Genomic DNA, 21,640 nt, shown 5'->3' with positions numbered 1-21,640 from the left:
ATAAATCTGATGACTGATATGCTACTGAACGTGACAGGCTGTCATCCGTTTTAAACAGGATCTCTGCTAGGATGTACTGAAAGCAATTTTTTTTTTTTCCATTACCTTAAACATACTAAGACTTTTTCAAATGAATTCTGGCTAATCTATTAAGACAAAAGATCTTCTCAAGCTATTGCCATTTAAATAAAATAATGAAATAGCCATACGGCTTACTTGCATAATTAATTCATGCTGACACTGTACTTCTGTAATTAATTTACATCCAGCTCACAAAAGCATACAACAAAAATGATTACTCTTACTTCCCAAGTTAACTATAAAATCATAGGATATGAGCAAATAAGTGATTAAAGCATTTTGTCAAGGCATCTGTATAGGCAATTTCATGTACATAAAAATCAAGTTGTTCATCTGGTATTAAAGCAGTTAAATACATCAAGAAAATTGAATTGGATTGCATCTTTTTCATATTGTCATTAGATTTTATGCAAAAATAGGTACGGAGGTTCTCGAATAGCTTTTTCAAACTAAGAAAAACTGATCAACAAAGTCCTTCAGTAAAATCACACTGCAACAGTTAAAGACATTTTTAAAAAGACTATAGCTTTAACATGGCCAGATTATAGAAAATAAACAGTTACAAATCCTAATATTGGCATATTTAAAATTACTTTCAGTACATATATATGAATAGAAATATACACGTATATATAGTGTAAAATAAGTTTAAAATATTTTGAAGGCAAGTTACACTATTTAAGAAAAGATACAAGCACCAAAAACTTTTGATCCAAGCTCAAATGGGAATATTCATCCCATATCAGACTGCAAACAGTTACTGCAGGAACGATTGGGATGCATCACCATCTCCTTCTGGAAATTCAGATCTATTCTACAAACAAGAAAATGAGGAAGAAGGGGTTTTGTAACATTCATCTGCAATCTGTGCCTTAGCAGAAGGAGTAGAGAGAGCTGCTCATTGCTGGATAAGAAGTGGTAACAGCATTTTGAATCAGATTATCTTTAAAAAACTACGCAAGGAAGCAAGCACAATTTTCAACTTGTATAATCCACTTCCAAAGAGGAATAAGAAAAAAATCACCCTCAAAGTCATTCAGCATTGAGAAAAGTCTGTGACAGAGGCACACAATTTAAAATATTTTAACTGTCAGCTGATTTTCCCTCTTAGCTGCCTGATGCACTTTTCAATTAAAATTTGGGACATCTCCATGAATAGTATAGTCTGTACTGTTTACTTCATAAATGTCAGTATCGTGCCAGTTTATTCTGCTAGTTTCCCTTATTGTTAAAAGTACCACAAATAGGGATAATTAGCCCACATGGCATGGGCCAGATTATATATAGCACATATATTTTACTAACAGAACAGAAAAATGAATATTTCACAAGATGCTTTGCATTAGATCTAGCAAGCTTTTTGAATGAACATTAAACCCCAAATATTAAAAGTCTGCTCTGTCCTATTGCTGAGATGCAAACTTAAGCCAGAAAAAGTTCAAGAATCTCATGCAAAAAAAATATATATTTTTTTGCATAAGACTGCAGTAGTGTAAGTGTTCTGTATCCCCTCATTTGCACTCAGAAACCCCTCAGACCTCAGGAGACCTTTATCCGTCAGTTGCTGTATCACATCTAGTGAGTGCAAAGGACCAGAGGTCTCTGCAGTGTTGTACTTTGTCCTACTTTGAGCTCTCCAAGGGGTACTGTTACCATGAATTCATCCCCCACTTCAGTGTCACCTATTAAATGAAGTGAAATCTCATATTATTTTATGGACAATCTTTTACAGTTCTTTGAGATGCTCTTGACTGTCAGGAGAAAAATCTATTATTTCTGCCTATATCGTAATTCAGAATTACCATGTTCAGTTACCACCTGAGATATTTTGGATTAAAAGAGATGGAACCAAACCCCAGAAGCCCTCGATCTTCCCAGAGTTTTCCACAACTACTAGCTCTACATTTCCATCATCTTCCTTCAATATCTGCTATTAAACATTTGTTGTATTTCTCTGCTAATGCTTCAGGCACTCTGTAAAATCTAAACGGCTCTCAAAAGAAGCAGGTGCTGATACATGAGGAATGTTGAACACACAGATTTAGTCTTCGCTTTCTTCAAGGCAACTGCCAAATTCTACTGATGCACGGAGCATAGAAAAACATTTGTTACCAGTCACCTCATCATGATTTTCACTGTGCACTGGCAGGTGCGTTTGGACTTCTTTGTTTTTCATATCAAAAACATTTTAAGGCCAAGAAGTTTAATGAAGGCTTGTCTTTCACTCCCCCCCCCCGCCACATTTAACAACCACTAAACCTCATCTTGTTGATTCTGTCACTCATTCCATGTTTCATACAAGATTATGAAGCAGCTTTTTTTTTTTTTTTTTTTTTTTTTTTTTTTTTCTTCTAAGAGCCAACAGTTGTTGGCATGTTATTTTCTGGTCCATTTGTCTCCTCAGCTCTATCCTGTATCTCACTGAAAATTTTACCAACTATTCCCTATAAAGTCCCCTCCATCCCCAAAAGAAAGTAGTCCTTTACCAAGAACATGAGCTAAAACTTAGCAAACCTTCCCTTAATAATTGTAAGATTACTACATAAACATACACTTAACGCATATATTTACATTCTTCCACAGCTTATATTTTGTGCTAACATCCCAGCCTCTGGCACCACACCGGTTTTCACACTTGTGCTGTCCAAACGATATAACCTCCGTTTGGCTTCAGATAAATGCTTTCTGCCTCTACATCACACTATCCAGGGTAATATCCTCAGAACTGAACGTACATACCATCATCCTCATCATAATGTTTGGATATTTTACTGATGTTGAAAAGGGATAACAGATATTGCTGGACACTTGGACTTCTGATGTTTTATACTACAGACTATTTGCACAAGATTATTTCTGTTTTTCTCTCCAAGAGAAAGGGGATTTGAAGGAGTTATCACTTTTCTTCCTGATCTCTGGCCCAATGGGATCCTCAGCTGCACTTCCCATCCCCACCTAAACTTAAGGCCAACGGTCCAAGATGATCTTTGTTGGTTGAATTCTAACTGCTTATAAAATATTAGCAAAGCAACTGACAAAGTGTTTTCCCCAGATGTCTGACACAATCCAATCTCTTCAAAACAGCTCACTTCTAAGTGCTGCAGCCCAAATGCAAACTCTTCAGTGTTTCCACAGATTTTTTTTTTTTTTTAAACTACTCTTAAAAACGCATCACTGATGTGTTTCAGGGACAGACTTCAGATCTCCTCGTACGTTATCACAATGTTCTGGAAAGTCTAATTATACACAGTTGGCTGAAAATAAGTGCTATCTTAAAAACTTCAGAAAACTTTTTTTTAGAAAGAAAAAGAATACTGTTTGAACAAGACAATTGTAATTGTCTTTATTTTTTACTAGCAATTATCAATGGTAAATACAAAGAGAAGTGAGAAGCTTTATGTGTATGTTTCACAGACTCACATTTTGTTGCACTTTGGGGAGCATGCGCCAAGCAGGACTGACACTTCAGTGTTGTATTACAGTTTGCTAATCTGCCATTTTAAAACAAACAAACACAATTTCCTTTTTCCAAACCAAAAGTGACTACTAACCATCAAAGCAAATAAAGCTAATCAAATTACAGCATTTCAGTACAATTTTAAATCCGTAATTTCTCTGACAAACATTTTCACAATCTCTTCTACCCTCATTCCCTAACAGCTGAATGCAGGTTTCATGTGTGTGATAATCAGCAAACAGAAACACATTCCCAAGGTTACTTCAGCTTGCAGCTCAGCCTGGTGTTCCTGCAGCCACCAAACATCCCTGCAGTCTGTGGGGATGGCTGTATTTCTCTGTCAGGCTGTAAGGCATAGGTGTGCTACTGCACAGACATATGTCAGAGCCAGAGCACCATGATACACACACACCCTTTGCACTGTTTTGAAATGTAAACATCAGTCCATCAGTTTCAAATAAGGAGTGCAGGATATGCATTACACAGAGCAGGTGCAACCCTAATCCAGTAGGTTTTGAAGTACATACTAATTGACAGCAAAAAAAGACCAAAAAAAAAAAAAAAAAAACCCTCGAAAAAAAACCCTCAAAAAAAAAAAAAAAGCACAGACAAAAAAATAAACAAACTCCTAAAGCAAAACAATGCCAAACAAAAAAATTTACCTCTAAAACATTATCCTGTGCTGTCTCTTTAAGAGCTGTACCTCATTTCTTTAATTAAGTAACTCTCCCCACACTGGAGCAGTAATGAATCTGCCTACAGGGCTGCATCTGGTAAACTTATTTCTAAAGAAATGTCTGCAGTTCAGGTATTCTTGAGTTTTACAAGCGACCCCACAGACGTCAGCAAATCTCATCCACTGCAGCAACGAGTTGAGCAGCGAAGCACAGCGCCGCCACCGCGCCGCAGGTGGGACGTGTCCAAGAGCTACAGCCGCTAAGCAGGGGGCGGCGGGTGCCCATGTGGCGCTCGAGCCGCCCGGGGCTCCTCCTGTCGGCCCCGCTCGGCCCCGGCATGCAGCGCACAGCGCCACCTGCTGGCGAAAGCCTCGTACTCAAGCTTGGCTGCTGCTGCTGCGTACGCGTGTAAGTGTAGGAAAATTTTAGAAAATTACCTGTATTTCTGCATGGTTTGGGATATGAGTAACAGGTGGCCTTCATTTCTACGATTCTACTCCCTGCCTTGCTGACTCTACTCTGCTTTCCATTCCCGTTGGTCTCCCTGCCAGGAGAGTTGCTCACAGGCTGACAGGGAGTTGCTCTCCCCTCCAATGCTGCCTGGGAAGGCCTGCAGCTCACCGAGGACTTGGTGCAAGAAAAGAGATGGCGCACAAAGGACTGTGGGCTCCACACCTTGTCCCTGCCTCCTCCTTTGTTATTAAACGTGTAAGTCATCTGAGAGGGACCAACTGCTGCAGGACAGTGAGGTCAGATAATAGAATCAGGGGAAGACCTGTATCCCCTCCATCATAACACCCTAAACACCTCCCCAGAAAAAGAGGAGAAAGAGGAGACTACTTCAGCCAGGAACACTGGGAACAGCCAAGAGACATAGCAGCAGGAAGGCAGGGATGCAGTGGTGAGTGACAAAACCCAGGCACTATGGGACATCCCACAGAAGCAATGAGCAGTGCAAGAAGACAGCAACAAGCACACAGCCCTGCCTAGGGCCCAGCTTGTCCCCCTAAAGATATCTGAAGAGACTCGTGGACAAAGTCTCCTACACTGAATTCAGCTGTAAGCACTACAGAATCAGACTAGAATGCTTCCTTGCCTTTTTTTCTTTTAACTGGAAGAAAAAACATAATTTGAACCTGAAAAGTGGATTTTTACTTCCCAAATTCAAATTTTAATCCAAATGCATTTTAACATATAACTAAGCACAACTATGGGGTTGCTGAGGTCTCTTTAAGGAACAGTGACATCAGTTGAGGAGGATGTAGGTGTGGAACCACATCCTCCTTCATCATATGTAATCAGGTGCAAAGGGAAAAGTTTAACTTCAGGATTCCTGTGGTCTAATGAAAATAAATGCCATTACAAACAGATCCACACATACAGATCTATTAATAAGTGTTTATTTTCCTTTAGACGTAGATCATGCAAACTAAGTATTTAACTGCTTCAAGACTCATTTTCATTCTCTTAACTGTTTACACTAACAGCAAGCTTATGGTATCCTGACAATTTGCAGCAAAATAATAATTAAAAAATTATTAAGTGGAATAAAAGTCAGTTGACATATGTGAAAGCAGATGCTAATTGGATTCTGACTATTGATTCTACTTTGCTTACACTGAATGTCTTTGAAACCACACCTCTGTCAATCATTTAGTAATAATCTGAATAAAGAAATTCAGTACCAGGAAACATTTCTGTATGAGGTACCACACTTCAAAACACCACATAAAACAATTTCAGCTACTGCCTAATTAGAACTGCGTAACTTTCCCATAACTATGAATCAGCTGCCCAGTAGACAGAAACATGCGTTTTATTTTTGTTTTATTTAGTTTGCTACCAGATGGCATACTGAAAGTGCTGAGATTCAGACTGAAGTCTGTCCTTCCCATCTTTCATGTTTATTTATTTTTAAGAAATATACATCCAATATATCTTAAAGCTGCAGTAGATGTTTCATAGCACTGTTTTCCTCTTTACAAGTAAGGTACGAAGGAGCAAACATGTAGTGCTTGTGTCAACCTCTTCAGACAAGCTGTTACAGTTGGTGTTACAGCTGGAAAGATTATCATGGTGAAAATGGGAAAAGAAACAAACAGGAAAGGAATGCTTACCTATATCCCAAGACCTAGGTTCGCAGGAGAGACTCCACAGAGGAGGGATCTCCAGAAAGAGATCCTTCCCCAGTGACAGTTAGCCCTTAAATGGGGCGTAGAAGCTCCACCCCTTCTGGTCACACAAGTGAATTACCTTCACCTGTGCTCCCACAGCTGACTTAGTCCTTTCCTCAGGTGATCAATTAGTGGTTCAGGCCGTGACTCAACAGTTCCCATACACAAGGGAAGCCACAACCTTACAATGGCAAATGGAAGAAGTGCCTCCATCTGCACACATACATGCACAAGTACATTACAGCTAACCACAATGAAAATATTACTTTGTTTTTCATGCTTGCATCTTAGAATTTATATAAACAAGTTAACACATTCTCACCTATCAAGAACTTAATGCTGAAAAATCCTATAGAAGCAGCAATTTCTGCTTACTCGAATGCAAACCACAAAGACATCACACTGAGAAACAGAATCCTAAAGCAAGTGCAGCTGTAGATCATAAAAATCAGAAATTAAGAACTGTACTCAAGAAAATAAGCATGCCTCTCTAAAAGTAATACTAATAACTTTACCAGAAGATAAATTTAATTTATGCAGTGACAGCAATAAAAATGACAACATTCAGACAGGATACTCCACTAGGATATGCATCTCCTCTACATTTCACCATCCAATCTCTTTCACGTAAGACTAGCGGTACATTTTAAAAAAAACATATATAGCTCTTTATAAAATTTATATCTACAAATGCCATTGCTGAGAGAACTGAATGCTTAAAATGAAAATACTTAAATTTGCGTAACTGCCTTCAATAGCATTTAAATCACCACTAGTAAGTCCTAGAGCAATTTTCCAATTATGCTCAGTCAGCACTTTCACATCTCTAGGGACTCTCAGCTAGAAGTTGAGTTACCACTTTCCTTTGGGAAGTACACTTACCTTTCTACACATCAATTAAGCTTCTAAATCTAAAAATCTAAATGGGGGAACAAAAAAAGAAAAACATGACACAAACTGGTATTTACTATCAGATGTAATGTGTAAGCAGCAAGAAGACTCTCTCTTTCTCACCTGTTGGTAGGTTAGAATTAACAAAGAGAGAGAAGAAATACAAGATTTGGAAACAGTGTAAAGAAAGCAAGTTAAAGCAGGGCTGATGACTCCCAGAGGAAACAAACCAGACACCTAAAAGAGCAGTCAATATTCATTATACAAATATTTATACACATTTAACTTGTTCACTAGAAACTGAAATGAGGAATAATAATGTTTTCCATTGTGCTCAGCCAACATAAAAAATAAGTAATACTTTTCATTTACAAACATTTCAACTGCCATGCCCTTTTCCTAAGCCAATCCAAGCCAAACCAGTACCATTTTTTAGATTCATAGTTAACAACAGAAATTATGGGTTTGATCCCACAAAGTGAAATCCACACATATATCCAACCATGAAGCAGTTCTTCAGCACTTAACCCTCTCTTTACAAGTGGACATTGTTATTTATAAACTACAAATCAACATACATCACTGGATTTTTACATTTTAAAAAGACCGTTAAAAATTCAATCTGTTGGCTTCAAGTGCAGCAATCCTTTATTAAACTTCCATGTGGCAGAGTATAACAGAATCTCCAGTTTATATTCCCACACAACCATGCTCTCCTTCCATGAATTCTGACAGGAACTGCCACCCCCTTCCTCCACAGAACTAATCGATAACCAAATATTTTAATCTTTCTTTGTCCCAGTGTTACACTACCGAGGCAGATTAGATTTTTCTAATTTATTTCACATTTAACATTTAAATTAGAGCATAGCTGGCTGAAATATTACAACTTAAATGAATGTGTAACTTAAAGATCAAATTCTATCCTCAACAGATTTACATAAAAGGACAGAAAGGACAACATTTGTCTACCAGCATGTTACATGGATCTCCTTAACTCAATTCAGTACGGATTTCATGGTACAAGAATTAATGCCCCTCCAGGAACTGAAGTCATTACCAATTACTTCTTCCACACCTACAACATAATCCTATTTCCCTGTAACTAGTGGAAATTTTGCCACTCGCCTGAAGGCAAGTTGTGTTTATTCCTTGATTTGCTACTCTAGCAAGTGGTACTCCAGCTAAACGATGTCATAGATGTGGGCTTCTTTCTAATAAGAAAATAACATTAAGAACCAGTGTAATGTAATTTATTGCCTGCTAAAATTGCATTCCCCGTACATACTGATAATTATAACTATGCAAAAAGTTGCCAACAGAATTATGTTTGTCAACGTGAACTTCTAGTATAAATCTCAGCAACAACAAACAGATTCTTTTTTGTGTTCTGCCTTTTTTCTTTAGACAATTCCCTAAAAACCAAAATCATTGTACTACAGGTCAAAGCTCCTTCTTTTATATCTTCTCAAGACTCCTTTTCGTTACAGGACTGCCCAACAGGCTGATGCATACCAACACTGTCAGATGCACTCTCACTCTAAATGGATTCCCATATATATAGAAACGCTTTTCTTTTTAAGAATTGCCTAAACAAAAAAATGTGTATCTGCCAGCCTACAGGTTGACTTGTTTTTATTTTTTGACTTGTTAAAATTGTGTTACTGCTGTGTCACACGGCAGATTCACTCACAGAAAAGAGGAAGCCAGATGCTAGTTCTTATGATGTTAGGCTGTATGTTCATGTGGGGATTCCACCATTCATCCCCTTCCCTACAGAAACACACGTTAGTGGTGTGCAACCTATGCCACCACCTTGCAGTAATTACTATTTTCCATTTTAACCTGTTTTGTTTTTTTTTTAACAAATATGTAAAAGTCTATGTTAAGTGCCACCATGACAAACAGAAGCCTGCTGCTATAGTTTCATACCATGGACCACAATGCCAGTAGGGAGCACGCAAACCGTCCTACCATGTAACAAACTGTGGATCAAAGCAGCACAGACCCCTCTTAATAAATGAGCATGCACACTGGCTCCTTTCACAGCTGAATCCTTTCTTTCAAAAGGAATCAGCCAGTGCCACAGATGATACTTCCAGGAGTTGCAAAATTACCATGTGCCAAAGTTTGTTAACGCACTGGTTTTGTGGGTTTTTTTTGTTTGTTTCTTTCCTTCTTTGAAATAAGTTTTTAAACATTTATTGCCCTTTACTCTCAGCTCATGTTTATCTTCTTTCTTTTGATTCTTGTGATAATTAATAACTTAATGATTATTTCCACATACCAGCATCAAAAACCATGTTCTCACCCCTTTGGCACTTTCTATCAAGCTTTGAATGTTTCTTTGTGTTTCTACCAACTTCATGACTCTCAAAAACACAACACTAAAGACCAGGGCTGGGTCAGACAGTATTAACTCCACACTCCCGTAACTGCCAGAAACCCAACTGCCTAGCTGCAAGGAAAGCCCAACAAAATTGTTTTGTTTCTTTTGTTTTGGTTAAGTAAATCAATTGACAGCCTAATCAGGTATTTCTAATTTAGCACAGAATGATTTCTAAAAATGGATAGAGAATAACAGAAGGCAAAGAACAAGAGTAACACTTCCTTCTCCAAAAAGAGAAAAGTAATAATTTAAACAATCTAACCACATCAAGAAGCCTAGTTAGTTCTGAAAACTGGGGATGAATTAAAGTTTCATTTTCTACCCACTAAGATGGGAGAGTTGTTCTCACTGCAAACTGTGATGGGGATCAGAAATAGGCTATAAAAAGAAACGTGGTGTTGCTGCATGAAAAACTTTAACAATTTCAAAAAGGGTATACAGAAATGCACACAATAAGGAGTTGTTCATTAAATATAAGAGACTACATCGCCTTCTTGACCACGAGATCCACTAGCTTGGTTTGAGGCTTACCAGTCTGGGCATTTAGAATAAACTAGACAAAACAAGTAAGAAACGGGCAGGAGGATGCTCTGCTCCCGTCTGTTCTTGCCACAGGCAAGCAAAGTTCTGGGAAGGGCTGCAGTCCCTTCAGTAATGCTGTCGCTGTTCAGATGCAGCACAGCTTTATAGCTCCATCTCTTTCCCCCAAGCCTGCAGCAGAAGTTGTCCCTTCTGAAATACGGTACGTGATTGTTACAGCTCAGCCCTCACATTCACTTACTATACTGCACCTAGAACTGCAGTCACTTATCCTCAGCTGGACAGGTAAGGCAAACGCATTACTTTCAAGAGAATGAAATCGGCGATGGGCAGAAGAGCTGCTTCCCACCATGCTCACGTAACTGCCCGTGTACAAGGGTCAGCTTCACACCTCTGCCTAACGGCCGAAGGGCCTCATTGTGCACGGCTACCTTTTGTTATGCAAACAAAACCAAAATAAAAACAGAATGGCCAGCCACTTCACACAGTACGTTATCTTAACAATTTAGACTTCGTTTTAACTTTCCCTACAAGTTTACAAAATATTTAAGTCAGTGACACAGCGTGTTAAAATTAACAAAGAAGATAAAAACGGTGGTTTCCTGTCGATCCAAGGGTGCGCACTGCCATATTAAAACATGTCCTCAAGGACCGACCTACAAGCTTTACTTTGGTATTTGTTAATGCACGTGGGTGGCTTTTTGTCTGTTTGTTTTGTTTTTCCTCTCTTTTTAACGCATTACAATTCTGAGTGCTGCCCGCAACCCGTTCTTGCTCGACTACAGCACCCAGCTCTGACCTCCCCGGTTTGCTCGGGGAGGAGTAACCCCGAGCTTCCCCCGTGACTTTTCCCCCCCGGAGGAGCAGCTGCCCGTGGTGCCCTCTCCCACCGAGCTGACACCATTCCGCACTCCGAGCCGCGTACCCCTGCGCGGCCAACTCGCTTCCCACTTTCCCAGCCATACGGGGAACGACCAGCGCTTCTCCAACGCCGCGCACCCTCGTCCCGTACAGCCGCTGACCCGGTGGCAGAGCAGGCCCGGCGGGAGGCGGGGAGGGCCGAGGGGGCGGAGAAGCGCTGCGGGCACAATGCGGGGCCCCGCCGCGGGAGAGGGGCCAAGCTGGAACCCGAGCGCCGCGGAGCAGCCGAAGGAAGCGCCCCGCCAGCCCCGTTACCTGCGCGCTCCTCCCCCGCGGGCAAGCTGCCGGCGTGCAGCCTTCACAACAAAGCCCGAGAGCTGCGGCCGCGGCAGGAGGAGGGCCGAACGCACCACCCCCACGAGCGCGCAGCGTGCAAGGGCCGGCGGTGGGGCCGCGGTCTGAGGGCGGGGCACGGCATAGCTGCGGGGGTGGCTGCGGACTCGGGCCGGGCGATGCAGGGCAGCCGGCGCCGCCGTGCGGGCGGGACGAGGTGGCGCAAGGCTGAGGTCGGTCTGCGGAGGGGGTGCGCAGACACAGCTGGCGTCTGGCCGGCCTGTCCTCCCGTGCACGGGAAAAAGTTGTTTTCTTTCGGAGGGGTTAGCGCTGGAGTGCTGCCCAGACTGGCGAGGAGCGGTATTCCCCGCCTATGGAAAGAGAAGCGCCGCCAAGGCGATGGAGAGCCGCATTGGTTTGGGAAGAGGCCACATGGAAATGGGATTAAGCCTGAAAGTGCTTTGGGAAACCTACATAATGGGAACGCTGCCTATTTGAGGGGGCGTAGGGAGGGAGATGTGCAATATATGCGAGAATTTAACGATGCCTGGGTCAACGGATTTGTGTTCTAAATACAAGCACATTTTTATGTAAACCTTTTTGTTGCAGTGACACCTTGCGCAGACAACAACTCTAACCAAACAGCTTCTTCATCTGGTCAACTCCAAATTTTCCTGACTGTTGAACAACTCCAACAAGTCTAGCTTAATACTGGATTTGCTATCTGTATGAAAGAAGCATTGCATAGTGAGACCTACATTCCTGCAATAAATGAAGTAGTGATGTTTCAGCATCTGCTTTTTGTTGATACCAAACACTGGAGAACTGGTGATCCTGCTGTATTTAATTGAACAGCAGTCTCAAAGAGCAAAACCAAGGGAACTGATGCTAACGTTAATGAAACATTGAAGTTGAGATTTCAATTACTTAAATGTCAACACATTAGAAGTTCTTTAATTTTAGGAAGTTATTCTGCATTCCCACAGCAATCCCCATTCTGCTTACATATATCAAAGAATTCAAGTTATTGTTTCTTTGGTGATGCATGCAAATTATCTAACTGAATATTATAGCTCAATTTTATTGTTTTATTAACTCTTGTGTATATTTTGTATTTTCTTGTGTTTTACAGTAACAATAAGGACTTCCCTTTTCTCTTTTTTTCAAAATTGTTGAAGGCTGCGTTTCATTTTATCTTTGGAACTTCCAGTCACTTAGCAACATTTGTTGCTAAACTGTCACAACACACACACAGGCACTCTACAAACTAACTTATCAGAACAACACTTCAACAGCAGACTTCATGGAAGCATTTTCCAAATATATTTTTATTAAGTTCTATTTAAGTTTTGACTTCCAAATCCTAAGGTACCTGCAATGGCTTCTCAAAACAGGAAAACAGGAAAGGTTTGGCAAATGATTCTCAGAAAGGTGAATGAAGGGATGAAAGTACTGCAGTTTCAAAACCTTATGCACAAAACCCACTTGTAGACAATTAAAGAATATTCCCTTCTCAAATTGCACCTCATCACAGAACATTATGGGTTTTTGTGTGTACACAGGTTATTTCCCAGTGAATGAGGTGGACCACAGATCCCTTTTCTAACAGAAAAAGAACTGAGTACCAACATTTGCTTTTAGTAGCTGTGCTGCAGGAATATATAATATACATCTTGTTACAAATAATGCTTTTAAGAGAATTTAGTCTTAAACTGTTGAGTTGGTGAGATAACAGCAAACTGTGGTGGTGTTGTCTTCTTTTTTGTTTGTTTTTGTTTTCCCTGTAGTGAAGTAAAAAAATTAGGACGCAAAAACTATCTTTCTTTTTCCTTTCTTTTGGAGATGTGCCAGCTAATCTAGGCTCCTAGTTTTATTTCATAAAGTTCAAGGTCATTAATGGAATCATTTTGAAGATAATGTGAAGGATTTTTGACTCAAAATGAATATTCTCGTCTGTGTTAACAAGAAAACAAATTAAACCTGAGTTATACATGTGAGTGGTTAACAGCAATCTAGAATCTTATTCAAGAGACATTTCCTTTAAAATCTATGTTCTTAACTCTAATAAATGTACCATTGAGATCAACACTAGCTCTTTTCTCTCCTCAAAACCAATGGAACCATGCTTGTATGTAAGTATCTTCTCACTGTTAGAAAAGGACCAAGCTTGAGCTGAATGGACAAACCTTCTGTTGGCTTAATAAAAATTAGCAGTATTAGAGGGAAAAATGGAGAGGACTATGAGAAACCACAGTGCTACTCAGAGGTAGGGAAAATACAGCAACAACAGATATGTTGACATGTACACCTATGCCCAATGTCTAGCCCTGAGAATAAACGCCCTTGGCTGCTCCACATCCATACAGGTGATCTCCCCTTCAACAGTGTAGCCGTGCCCACACAGACTCTAGGGAAGAGCCTCTGGCCAATATCACCCCCTGCACTGTATCCTGGCATCTTCTGAAAAGCATTGGTTGGCCTTTGCAGGAATAACGCTGGAGTCTGTCAGAACCAGGGCTGAATGTCACAGTGCTCAAGGCCAGGGAACTTCAGCTGAGCCTGTGGGTTTGCATGACGCATGCACTGTCCACTCCAAATCCCCGTGTCCTTTGACCACCAAAGAGTGGCAGCCATAGTCCAAAGGTTTTTACAGCACAGTGCGCTTCAGGAAGATGGTAAGTGAGCCAAATGGCACCACCGCCGCTTCCTGAAAGCAGAACACTGAGGAACTGGTGGGCGTTCGCTGGGTCTCAGCCCCGGCGGGGACTGGGACTGCAGGAAGCGCGTGCAGAGCGGCACAAACCCCACAAAGTAGTAAATGGGCCGAGGCGGTGGAGATGGCAGCTCCTTCGCCAGCGCGCTAACAGGACACGGCCGCTCTCCCAGCAGTGCCAAGGGCTGCCGGGCTCGCGGCCAGCAGCGGCTCGGAGCCAGAGTTCAGCCGCCAGCCTGAACCCCGCGCTGCGGCCGTCAGGGGCCGGCGGGCAGAGGGCAGGGCCCGGCTCTACCCGGGCCGTGCCGCGGCCCCCCCGCAGATAACCGCGGCTCCCGCCTCCCCCTGGCTCCAGCGGGACGGCTCTGCCCCCCTCCCGCCCCGCGCGGCCTCGGCTCCGGCCCCGGCTCGCAGCCACTCTCCGGCAGCCGACCTCCTCGGCGCGGTCAGCATGGCTCGACAGCCCCGCGGCTTCCTGCAGGAGGCCTCTCACCAGATCGCCGCCGGCGGCTCGGCGGGTAAGTGCACGCTCCCTTCGCGCGGGCCCACGGCGGGGAAACCGCCCGTCCCGCCGCGCCGCACGAGGCAGTGGGGAACGGCTCCTCGAGGCTACGGCTCCTCCCCCGGCGGGAGCGGGAAAGACGGCTGGCCCCTGGAGCAGGGGGTCTCGAGGGTCCCGCTGCCTTGGGCAGCGCTGCCGGATCGCTGCGGTAACTTCTGGAAGCGTGCTGCCCCCCCGGGGGCGGGCATCTGCAGCGTATCGCCCTCAGCACACTCCGCAGCCCCCGGGCGATAAGGCCGCTGTTCAACCGCTCAACCCTCGTGGGACGCGGTGGCGTGTAGGAAGGGTCCTTATCGGTTTGCAGGGAAGCTGTAGTTTACGTTACATTACTTGGACTGGGAACTACAAACGTCAAAGCCGCCCACATCACTCTGTGTAATAGCAAAAGCATTCCTAGGTCATTTCTTTAGTCTGCTTCCCCTCCATAATAATAAATTTAAAATATTTATGTTAGGTGTGGGGAGTGTTGATACCAGATCCTGCTGTTTCAGCATGTGCTTGTAAATCCTGTTGGCATCTCAGCTATGCATTGTGTTTTTAATTGGTTTTTAGTATCACTTTCAGTCAGCATGGTGTTTGCCATGTTATGTTATAATGGAGAGAAGAAAACTGTGTTTTATGTATCATTTTGGTGGTGTTGTGCTTCTTCTTTGTGCCCCTGACTCCAGTCCTTAATGTTCAGCCCTTGGCTTTGACAAGGAGATGTCACAACAGAAAAGAGCCGTGCTGTCCTGGCCCTTTCCATGTGCTGGATTTACACAGCTCTTCTGTGGCTTTGGAAATCCTAAAATGTTTTTAGGCTCTGCTTGGTACCCACCCCCTCTTTCCCCATGGAAGAAGAAGGATTTAATCAGTGCCAGCCTGTTGAAGGCTCTTCAAACCTGGTGAGATACCAAGATGTTTCGGCAGCAGTTGTTCTGCAAAATGACATATTTCTCTGCTCATAGCTGAGGGTCTGTATGTAACTGACTCGGACTGATTGATTTCTGTACTCTGAAGTCAGTCTGCTTTCTTTAAAGAAATTGCTCTTGTTTGCAGAAGGATAGTTTGGTTAACCTACTGGAAAGAAAACTGTCACAGAGCTGAAGGGAGAGTCTTGGAGAAGGACTGCAATTGGAAAACAGAAGTATGTGTGAGGGTGGTGTAGGGAAGAGATGGACTAAAAACTGTGCTTTTAAATGTTAAGGTGAGAGCCTTCTCCTTTCAAGGAGACAACTGATCTGCACCTAACGCTTTTTAAAGTATAATAAGGAAAGTCTATTGCATTTAATCCAGAAGCGTACTGCTAAAGTGCTTGCAACAGTTTGTGTGGTCTCTTGTCAGGCATGTTCCTTAACTCCATGACTGACCTTGAATCTGTGCAGAGATCTCTACTCATTGGGTTGGAAGTAAACAAGAACTGTTCCTTAAATCCTTAAATAACAGCAACATTATGACAGAGGAGTTTTCAGGTATTGGAGGGAAATGGATGAAACTTGAATATTAACATTCATGGCACATGCTTAGAAACTCAGTGGAATTCTTGGTGATTTATAGAAGAGGAAGGCCTTAGCTTTGAGGTCTTCAGTCCAATTGTTAAATTTTAGGCAAGTGTGGATCCAACAGGGAGAAGATGAAAGCAGGAAGGAAAGGATGGTGGGTGTGTTGCTGAGAGTGTACTTAGTATTTCATCCATGCAGGGGACTTGGTTTCCCGAATTCAGTTTTCCAGTATCGCTTTTTGACAACCCATACTGCTTTTGGCTGCCTCTGCAGAAGGACAGTGTTTTTTTGCAGGCCCTTTGTCATATTTACTAGTGTGCAAATACCACAAATACCATAGGGTGTCTGTGCTATCTGTACCACAGACTGGTATTTAGTAGGAAACTGGAAAAAAAAAAATCACAATGTGGATGAATGCATAGATTTTAAGAAGTTCTGATCATCTTATCTCATACAGTTAAGCAAAAGGAGTGTAGAAAGGAAGCTCTAAGAAAGAGCTTATTGCCCTAATTTGGTGTCTTTGTCAAAACAGTGGTAGGAAAGTAGCAAGGTAAGCCAGAGAACAAATTGTACACCAGAGTGGGTGTAATGAATGTCTGCATAAGTAAAATGAGGAGTTAGTTAGCATCTGCATGTGTGATGCAAAAGAATCTGATTTTGCTAGGTCAAGTGGGAAATGATTAGAGATAAGTCTAAACTGTCAGAACAGGAAGAAAGGAATTTTTGGAGCTTTATGAAAGGTGTCAGGGCTTGTTCATGTACTTGATAAAGAGAGAGGAAGGGGAAAAGAAATCAAGCTTGACACCTAGTCTACAAGCCTGATAGAATGGAAGATATTGGCATGCTGAAGTAAGGAGAAATGCAAGCATTTGGTGTTGTAAAAGAGAAGATTTTAGCATACTGTTGAGTGTTTGAGACATTTCTGAGTTAAAGATAAACTTAGTCAGTGCTCTGATACCACTGAACTGTAACACTCAGGCATGACACGATCTCAGACCTTCTTGATGTCTATGGCAAAGAGTGCATCTGCTTCTGTGGAGCTCAGAGTTTGATTCCATTGTAGGCTGAAAGCTCTGAGGGTGACCTCAGATCTTAAATATGAAGTTTTACTTAGTCTTGATGTATGTTCTTCCTGCTGATTTTCAGTTTGCTCTCATCTTTTGGATTCCTGGATTCATCAACTATAATAGAGAATAATTTGATTTTGTTTGCTTGCCTTGGTGTATAGAGATGGAGTTTGACTGAAATACAATTGGGGCACTTCATTACTAAGTTTTGCCCCTTCCAATGTAGTGAATTGATGGTGTACTCCTTTTCTCTTGTGGGTAATTAGTACACTAAGGCACGTGTGGAACTTATAGGAAAAAATAAACAGAAAACAAACCCTTTAAACTGTAAAAATCATTGTGAAAGGAAGAGCTTTTGAATTTGTAACTGCAGAATTGCTTTATATTTAGGAAGACAAAATGGTTATTTCAGCATCCCTGTATATGCAGAGTTAAAGTAATGGGAAGAATAATTTATTTCTCTGTTTCATAAGGATCAGAAAATAATTATTTTTTCTGCCAGCATAGAAGAGGCAGAAATTAAAGCGATAAATAGTGTTGCATGCAAAATCAACAGAGATTTCATTCCACAGAAAAAGGAATCAAACACTGCCAATTACATCCTGTGATACCTGAGTAGATTTGCCAAGATATTCAGAGAGAAGGCTCTTGAGTCAATTTGAAAGATTGAGTGAAATGTCATCTTAAACAATTGCACAGATGACTGTTGGCTGAGTGAAGTGGCTGAATTTGGTTGAAGGTTTTGAATTTGGCTACCCTGAATGTTTTAGCATGTTGCTGCTTGTTTTTTTTTTTTTTTTTTTTTTAATGGTGATAAGATTGCAGATGGATTGCAGTTAGCTAAAACCACAGGTAATGTAAATACAACTGAAATTTTATTTGCTCCCATATACCTTCACATAAACATGATTATCATCTTTAATTTTGAAGTAAAAATGTTGAAACGTTTATTTACTATATGTAGTAGGTGATAAATACAAAAGATTATGTCTTTTAAATCTGTAATATTTAACTCATCTTTAAATACTTTTCTACTATAAGTCAGTGTTTTTAGTTTCCTAATTCTGTTTAATAAATGATCACGAACTACTGGCTTTCTATTATTGCCTAATGAATATGGGCAAGTCAGAATGAGCTGTTTCTGTGGGTTTTTGTTTGTTTGTTTGTTTGTTTTTAATAAAGGTATGTACTTTCTGTGTAAGAATAACTGTAGCTGGTCTTTTTTCCCCCCCTCATTCTCCATATCTTCATGAAACAGCAGGATTTCTCCCTGTCTAGACTTCTGGGCTTTGATTTTTTTTGAAAGAGTTAGGTTTCCAGCAGCATTGAAATCTAATAGGATTTGGGAGTCTAATTCTCTTAAGCTCCTTTGAAAGTCCAAACCTTGTCTTCTGAGAGGTGTTTTATTTCAAGAGTAAGCAGAGTTGATTATCCTGGATTGCAGCAACTCCTTTGAACCAGATCTATAACAGGAAAACCAATCATCAGAGTAAGAGTGTTGGATGCAATATTAAAAGCAGTTTTTGGTCCTCCTATCACTAGAGGCATTAAGCTGGCAAAAATCACTGCAAGGTATGCCAGCCATCATAGTCTGTGAAACACCTGAGGTTGTTTGGCCTGTACAAAGGGGAGAAGGAGCATAATGGAAGAATAGGAAGCACTTTCAAGTAGCAGGAAAATCAGCTAATTCTCCACTTCCCTCCCTCCCCCAGGTGTTGCCTTGATTATTTTGCTGACTCTTTTTCGTTTTTCTTTTTCGTTTTTCTTTTTCGTTTTTCTTTTTCGTTTTTCTTTTTCGTTTTTCTTTTTCGTTTTTCTTTTTCGTTTTTCTTTTTCGTTTTTCTTTTTCGTTTTTCTTTTTCTTTTTCTTTTTTCGCTTTTTCTTTTTCTTTTTCTTTTTTCGCTTTTTCTTTTTCTTTTTCTTTTTCTTTTTCTTTTTCTTTTTCTTTTTCTTTTTCTTTTTCTTTTTCTTTTCTTCTAAATTTAGGATGACCATTTTGTGTTTTCCTGATTGCTTTTTTATTGCTTTTAAGTCATACTCTTGGCATTCTTATATTACTAAAATAATCACTTAATGCTCAGAGGTAGTTTCAACTAGCTAAGTATAAAGCTAAAGCTGCTAAATATCTTGACATGAAACCATACAGTTTTAAAGTGCTCAGACTTTATTTTTTCTGAAGTCTCTTAAGGTTGAAATATTATCTAAGTATGTTTTAGTTGTTTTTCAGTGCCTCTACTAAACTGGCATTTTGGACATTAACAGAAACTGTTTATATTAACGAACGAAGAGTAGGAAGCAGTTAAATAGAACCAATTTCAGGAAAAAAGTCTTGCAAGCTAAAGTATTCCAAGGGAATGAACTTGTTCTTAGCAGTAAAGCTAATTTTCTCTGCTGGGCTGAGAATAGGTGATTTTCTGTGAGACGCTGGGCTTAGTGTTTCAGAGAGGAATTTCTTCTTTGGAAGCAGGGTGAGAAGAAGTTTGGGTGGAGAGAAAACGTAAAAGGTCAAGGTTTTGTAGGCAAAAATGTCATATATTCCAAATTTCCTCAAGCATAAAAAAAAAAGCTGGCTGAGATTTTGAGTGGCGTGTGGTGTGCAGTAAACATTTATCCTTAAGATTTTGTACATATAAGACTCAGGGCTTTGAGGAAGGTTATATGTTTTCTACTGTTAGTTTCTAATACAATAGATTTTATCTCAAAAACACAAAACCCACCTCACAAAGACCCAGGTGCTCAAAACCTGAAGAATATTGATGGTGATCTTAACTCATTTGTTCTATTACCCACGAGGTGGCAGTGTAGTATTACAATAAGATGCCAAATATGTCATGTGCTGTGGTAGAATGTGATTAAAAAGGTATGTTGAGGTTGGTGCTGGTGAGAAGATTAGGATATGGGAATTTGGATTAGAATTTGTGAAAGTAAAGCTTAACATAAAACAATTCACAATCAGTGAATACTTATTTCACGTGCACTGCAAAGCCAGTGATACTGAATTTGACTTTCAGTAATAAAGAGAAACCTACAGAGGATCACAATCAGAATGTTATATCACTGATTAAGGTCCAAGAGTGGTGGTAAGGCAGAGATACCACATGTAAGTCAGAAAACTTGTGATAAACTTTTCGCCCAATTCAGTCAATGTGCAACTAACTACTGATTTTCATGGAGAGGAATTTGCCTGATGATTGCTTTATTTTACCATAGATTTCATGTGATGTAGGTAAAATCTCTTCAAACTCTCATTGCTCATTTATAAACAATTAAGACAGAGGCACAACAGGCTGCTTTAGCTTAAATTAATGTCTTTTAAGTATTAGCAAGGACATGACCTACAGTGATGTGTAAATACTTGCAGGTAAGTCTTTCTTCAGAACTGTAGCTCAGTTTCTGTGACATTCCCTTTTGTGGCATTCCCTCGGACGTCCCAATTAGTTTGCAATCATTTGTTCTTACTCTAGTTATTTTTCTACTTCAAGCTAGCACAACAGTGAAATTGAAGAGCTCATCGGATGTGACATGTCAGACTGTCAAATCTCTCCCTTAAAAATGGTTATCTTATTAACCTTAATTAATCTTATTTGTAATCAAGAGTTCTCGCTCTCTGATGCTCAGTTATCAATTTTACAAGAAGAAGGTTAAACTTCAGTCACTACAAAATAGTTTCTGTACTGAGGGTCTGTAATTCCTGTCAATGGCTTCTTTTGTAACAGAAGTCAAAAGCTACATAGTTGCAGGAAAAATGCCTTCCATTTTTCAACAGCAGGTCTTGTCCTGAGCACCCATTACTTTTAAATATAACATCACTGATAGCTGGAATACCTAAGGCTGAACTACCTGTAGCAGTAGTGTCCTGATGGGACAATGGAGTTATACCTCAAAGAGTCTTAAGGCTGTTGAGAAATCCAACCTGTACAGTGGGAAAGGAAATACAGGAGTAATTGGCCTTTAGATCTGCTTTTCAATTGTTAAAACTACACAGTTAACAGGGTTTTTTTGGTGTTTTTTTCCTTTTTTTTTCTTTTTTTTTCCCCCTTCTTCCGTCTGGATCCTTTTCATTCTGCTACATTTAGGCAGGAAGCATAGTTTATGGGTCATCTTTCAGCCTTAGGTCAGTGGATCATTTCTCATTTTGTTATCCTAGTTTCCCGGGACTTCTGCTGCTTTTGTTGTGCTGAAGTGTAATGTGTAGCTGGTGCCTCCAAACAGAAACAGTCCCAAAAGCAAAATGAGAGCCTTAGTATCTTCAGTTTGGAAAAAATTGTTGCTTGATATATTTCACTTCCCATTACAGCAGATTGCAAGTGTTCTTGTGACAGAGTTTCATATATTTTTCTGTTGTCCGTATTTGTTTCTTAGTTTTTAATTAAAGATACTTAGTAAAGATTTACTAAAGATGCGTATGTAGTT

General features: G+C 40.6%; 2 protein-coding genes across 27 annotated transcripts in view; one reads left to right on the top strand and one right to left on the bottom strand.

Moving 5' to 3' along the window:
- MIPOL1 (mirror-image polydactyly 1) overlaps positions 1 to 11,519 on the bottom strand; it is a 175,516-nt gene extending 163,997 nt beyond the window's left edge. For 8 of the 20 annotated variants that reach the window (XM_085225228.1, XM_085225245.1, XM_085225236.1 and 5 more), the window contains exon 1: positions 11,386 to 11,519. The gene's annotated coding sequence lies outside the window, so the exon portion shown is untranslated. Of the gene's footprint in view, positions 1 to 11,134; positions 11,272 to 11,385 lie in introns of those variants that run through there. The other 12 variants (XM_085225239.1, XM_085225229.1, XM_085225241.1 and 9 more) reach the window with 7 other exon arrangements.
- Positions 11,520 to 14,086: 2,567 nt separating this feature from the next.
- The window catches only part of SLC25A21 (solute carrier family 25 member 21), a 227,000-nt gene continuing 219,446 nt past the window's right edge, over positions 14,087 to 21,640 (top strand). For 3 of the 7 annotated variants that reach the window (XR_014883641.1, XR_014883642.1, XM_085225249.1), the window contains exon 1: positions 14,100 to 14,634. Coding sequence is in view for 4 of the 7 variants with exons in the window: in XM_085225249.1 (XP_085081375.1) it covers positions 14,568 to 14,634 (67 nt within the window). In the remaining 3 variants the exon portion in view is untranslated. Of the gene's footprint in view, positions 14,635 to 21,640 lie in introns of all 7 variants that reach the window. The other 4 variants (XM_085225254.1, XM_085225251.1, XM_085225250.1 and 1 more) reach the window with 4 other exon arrangements.

Source organism: Meleagris gallopavo, chromosome 5, assembly GCF_905368555.1.
Source record: "Meleagris gallopavo chromosome 5, MGAL_WU_HG_1.1, whole genome shotgun sequence".
Classification (NCBI taxonomy): domain Eukaryota; kingdom Metazoa; phylum Chordata; class Aves; order Galliformes; family Phasianidae; genus Meleagris; species Meleagris gallopavo.
This window is presented reverse-complemented; position numbering and strand designations above follow the sequence as displayed.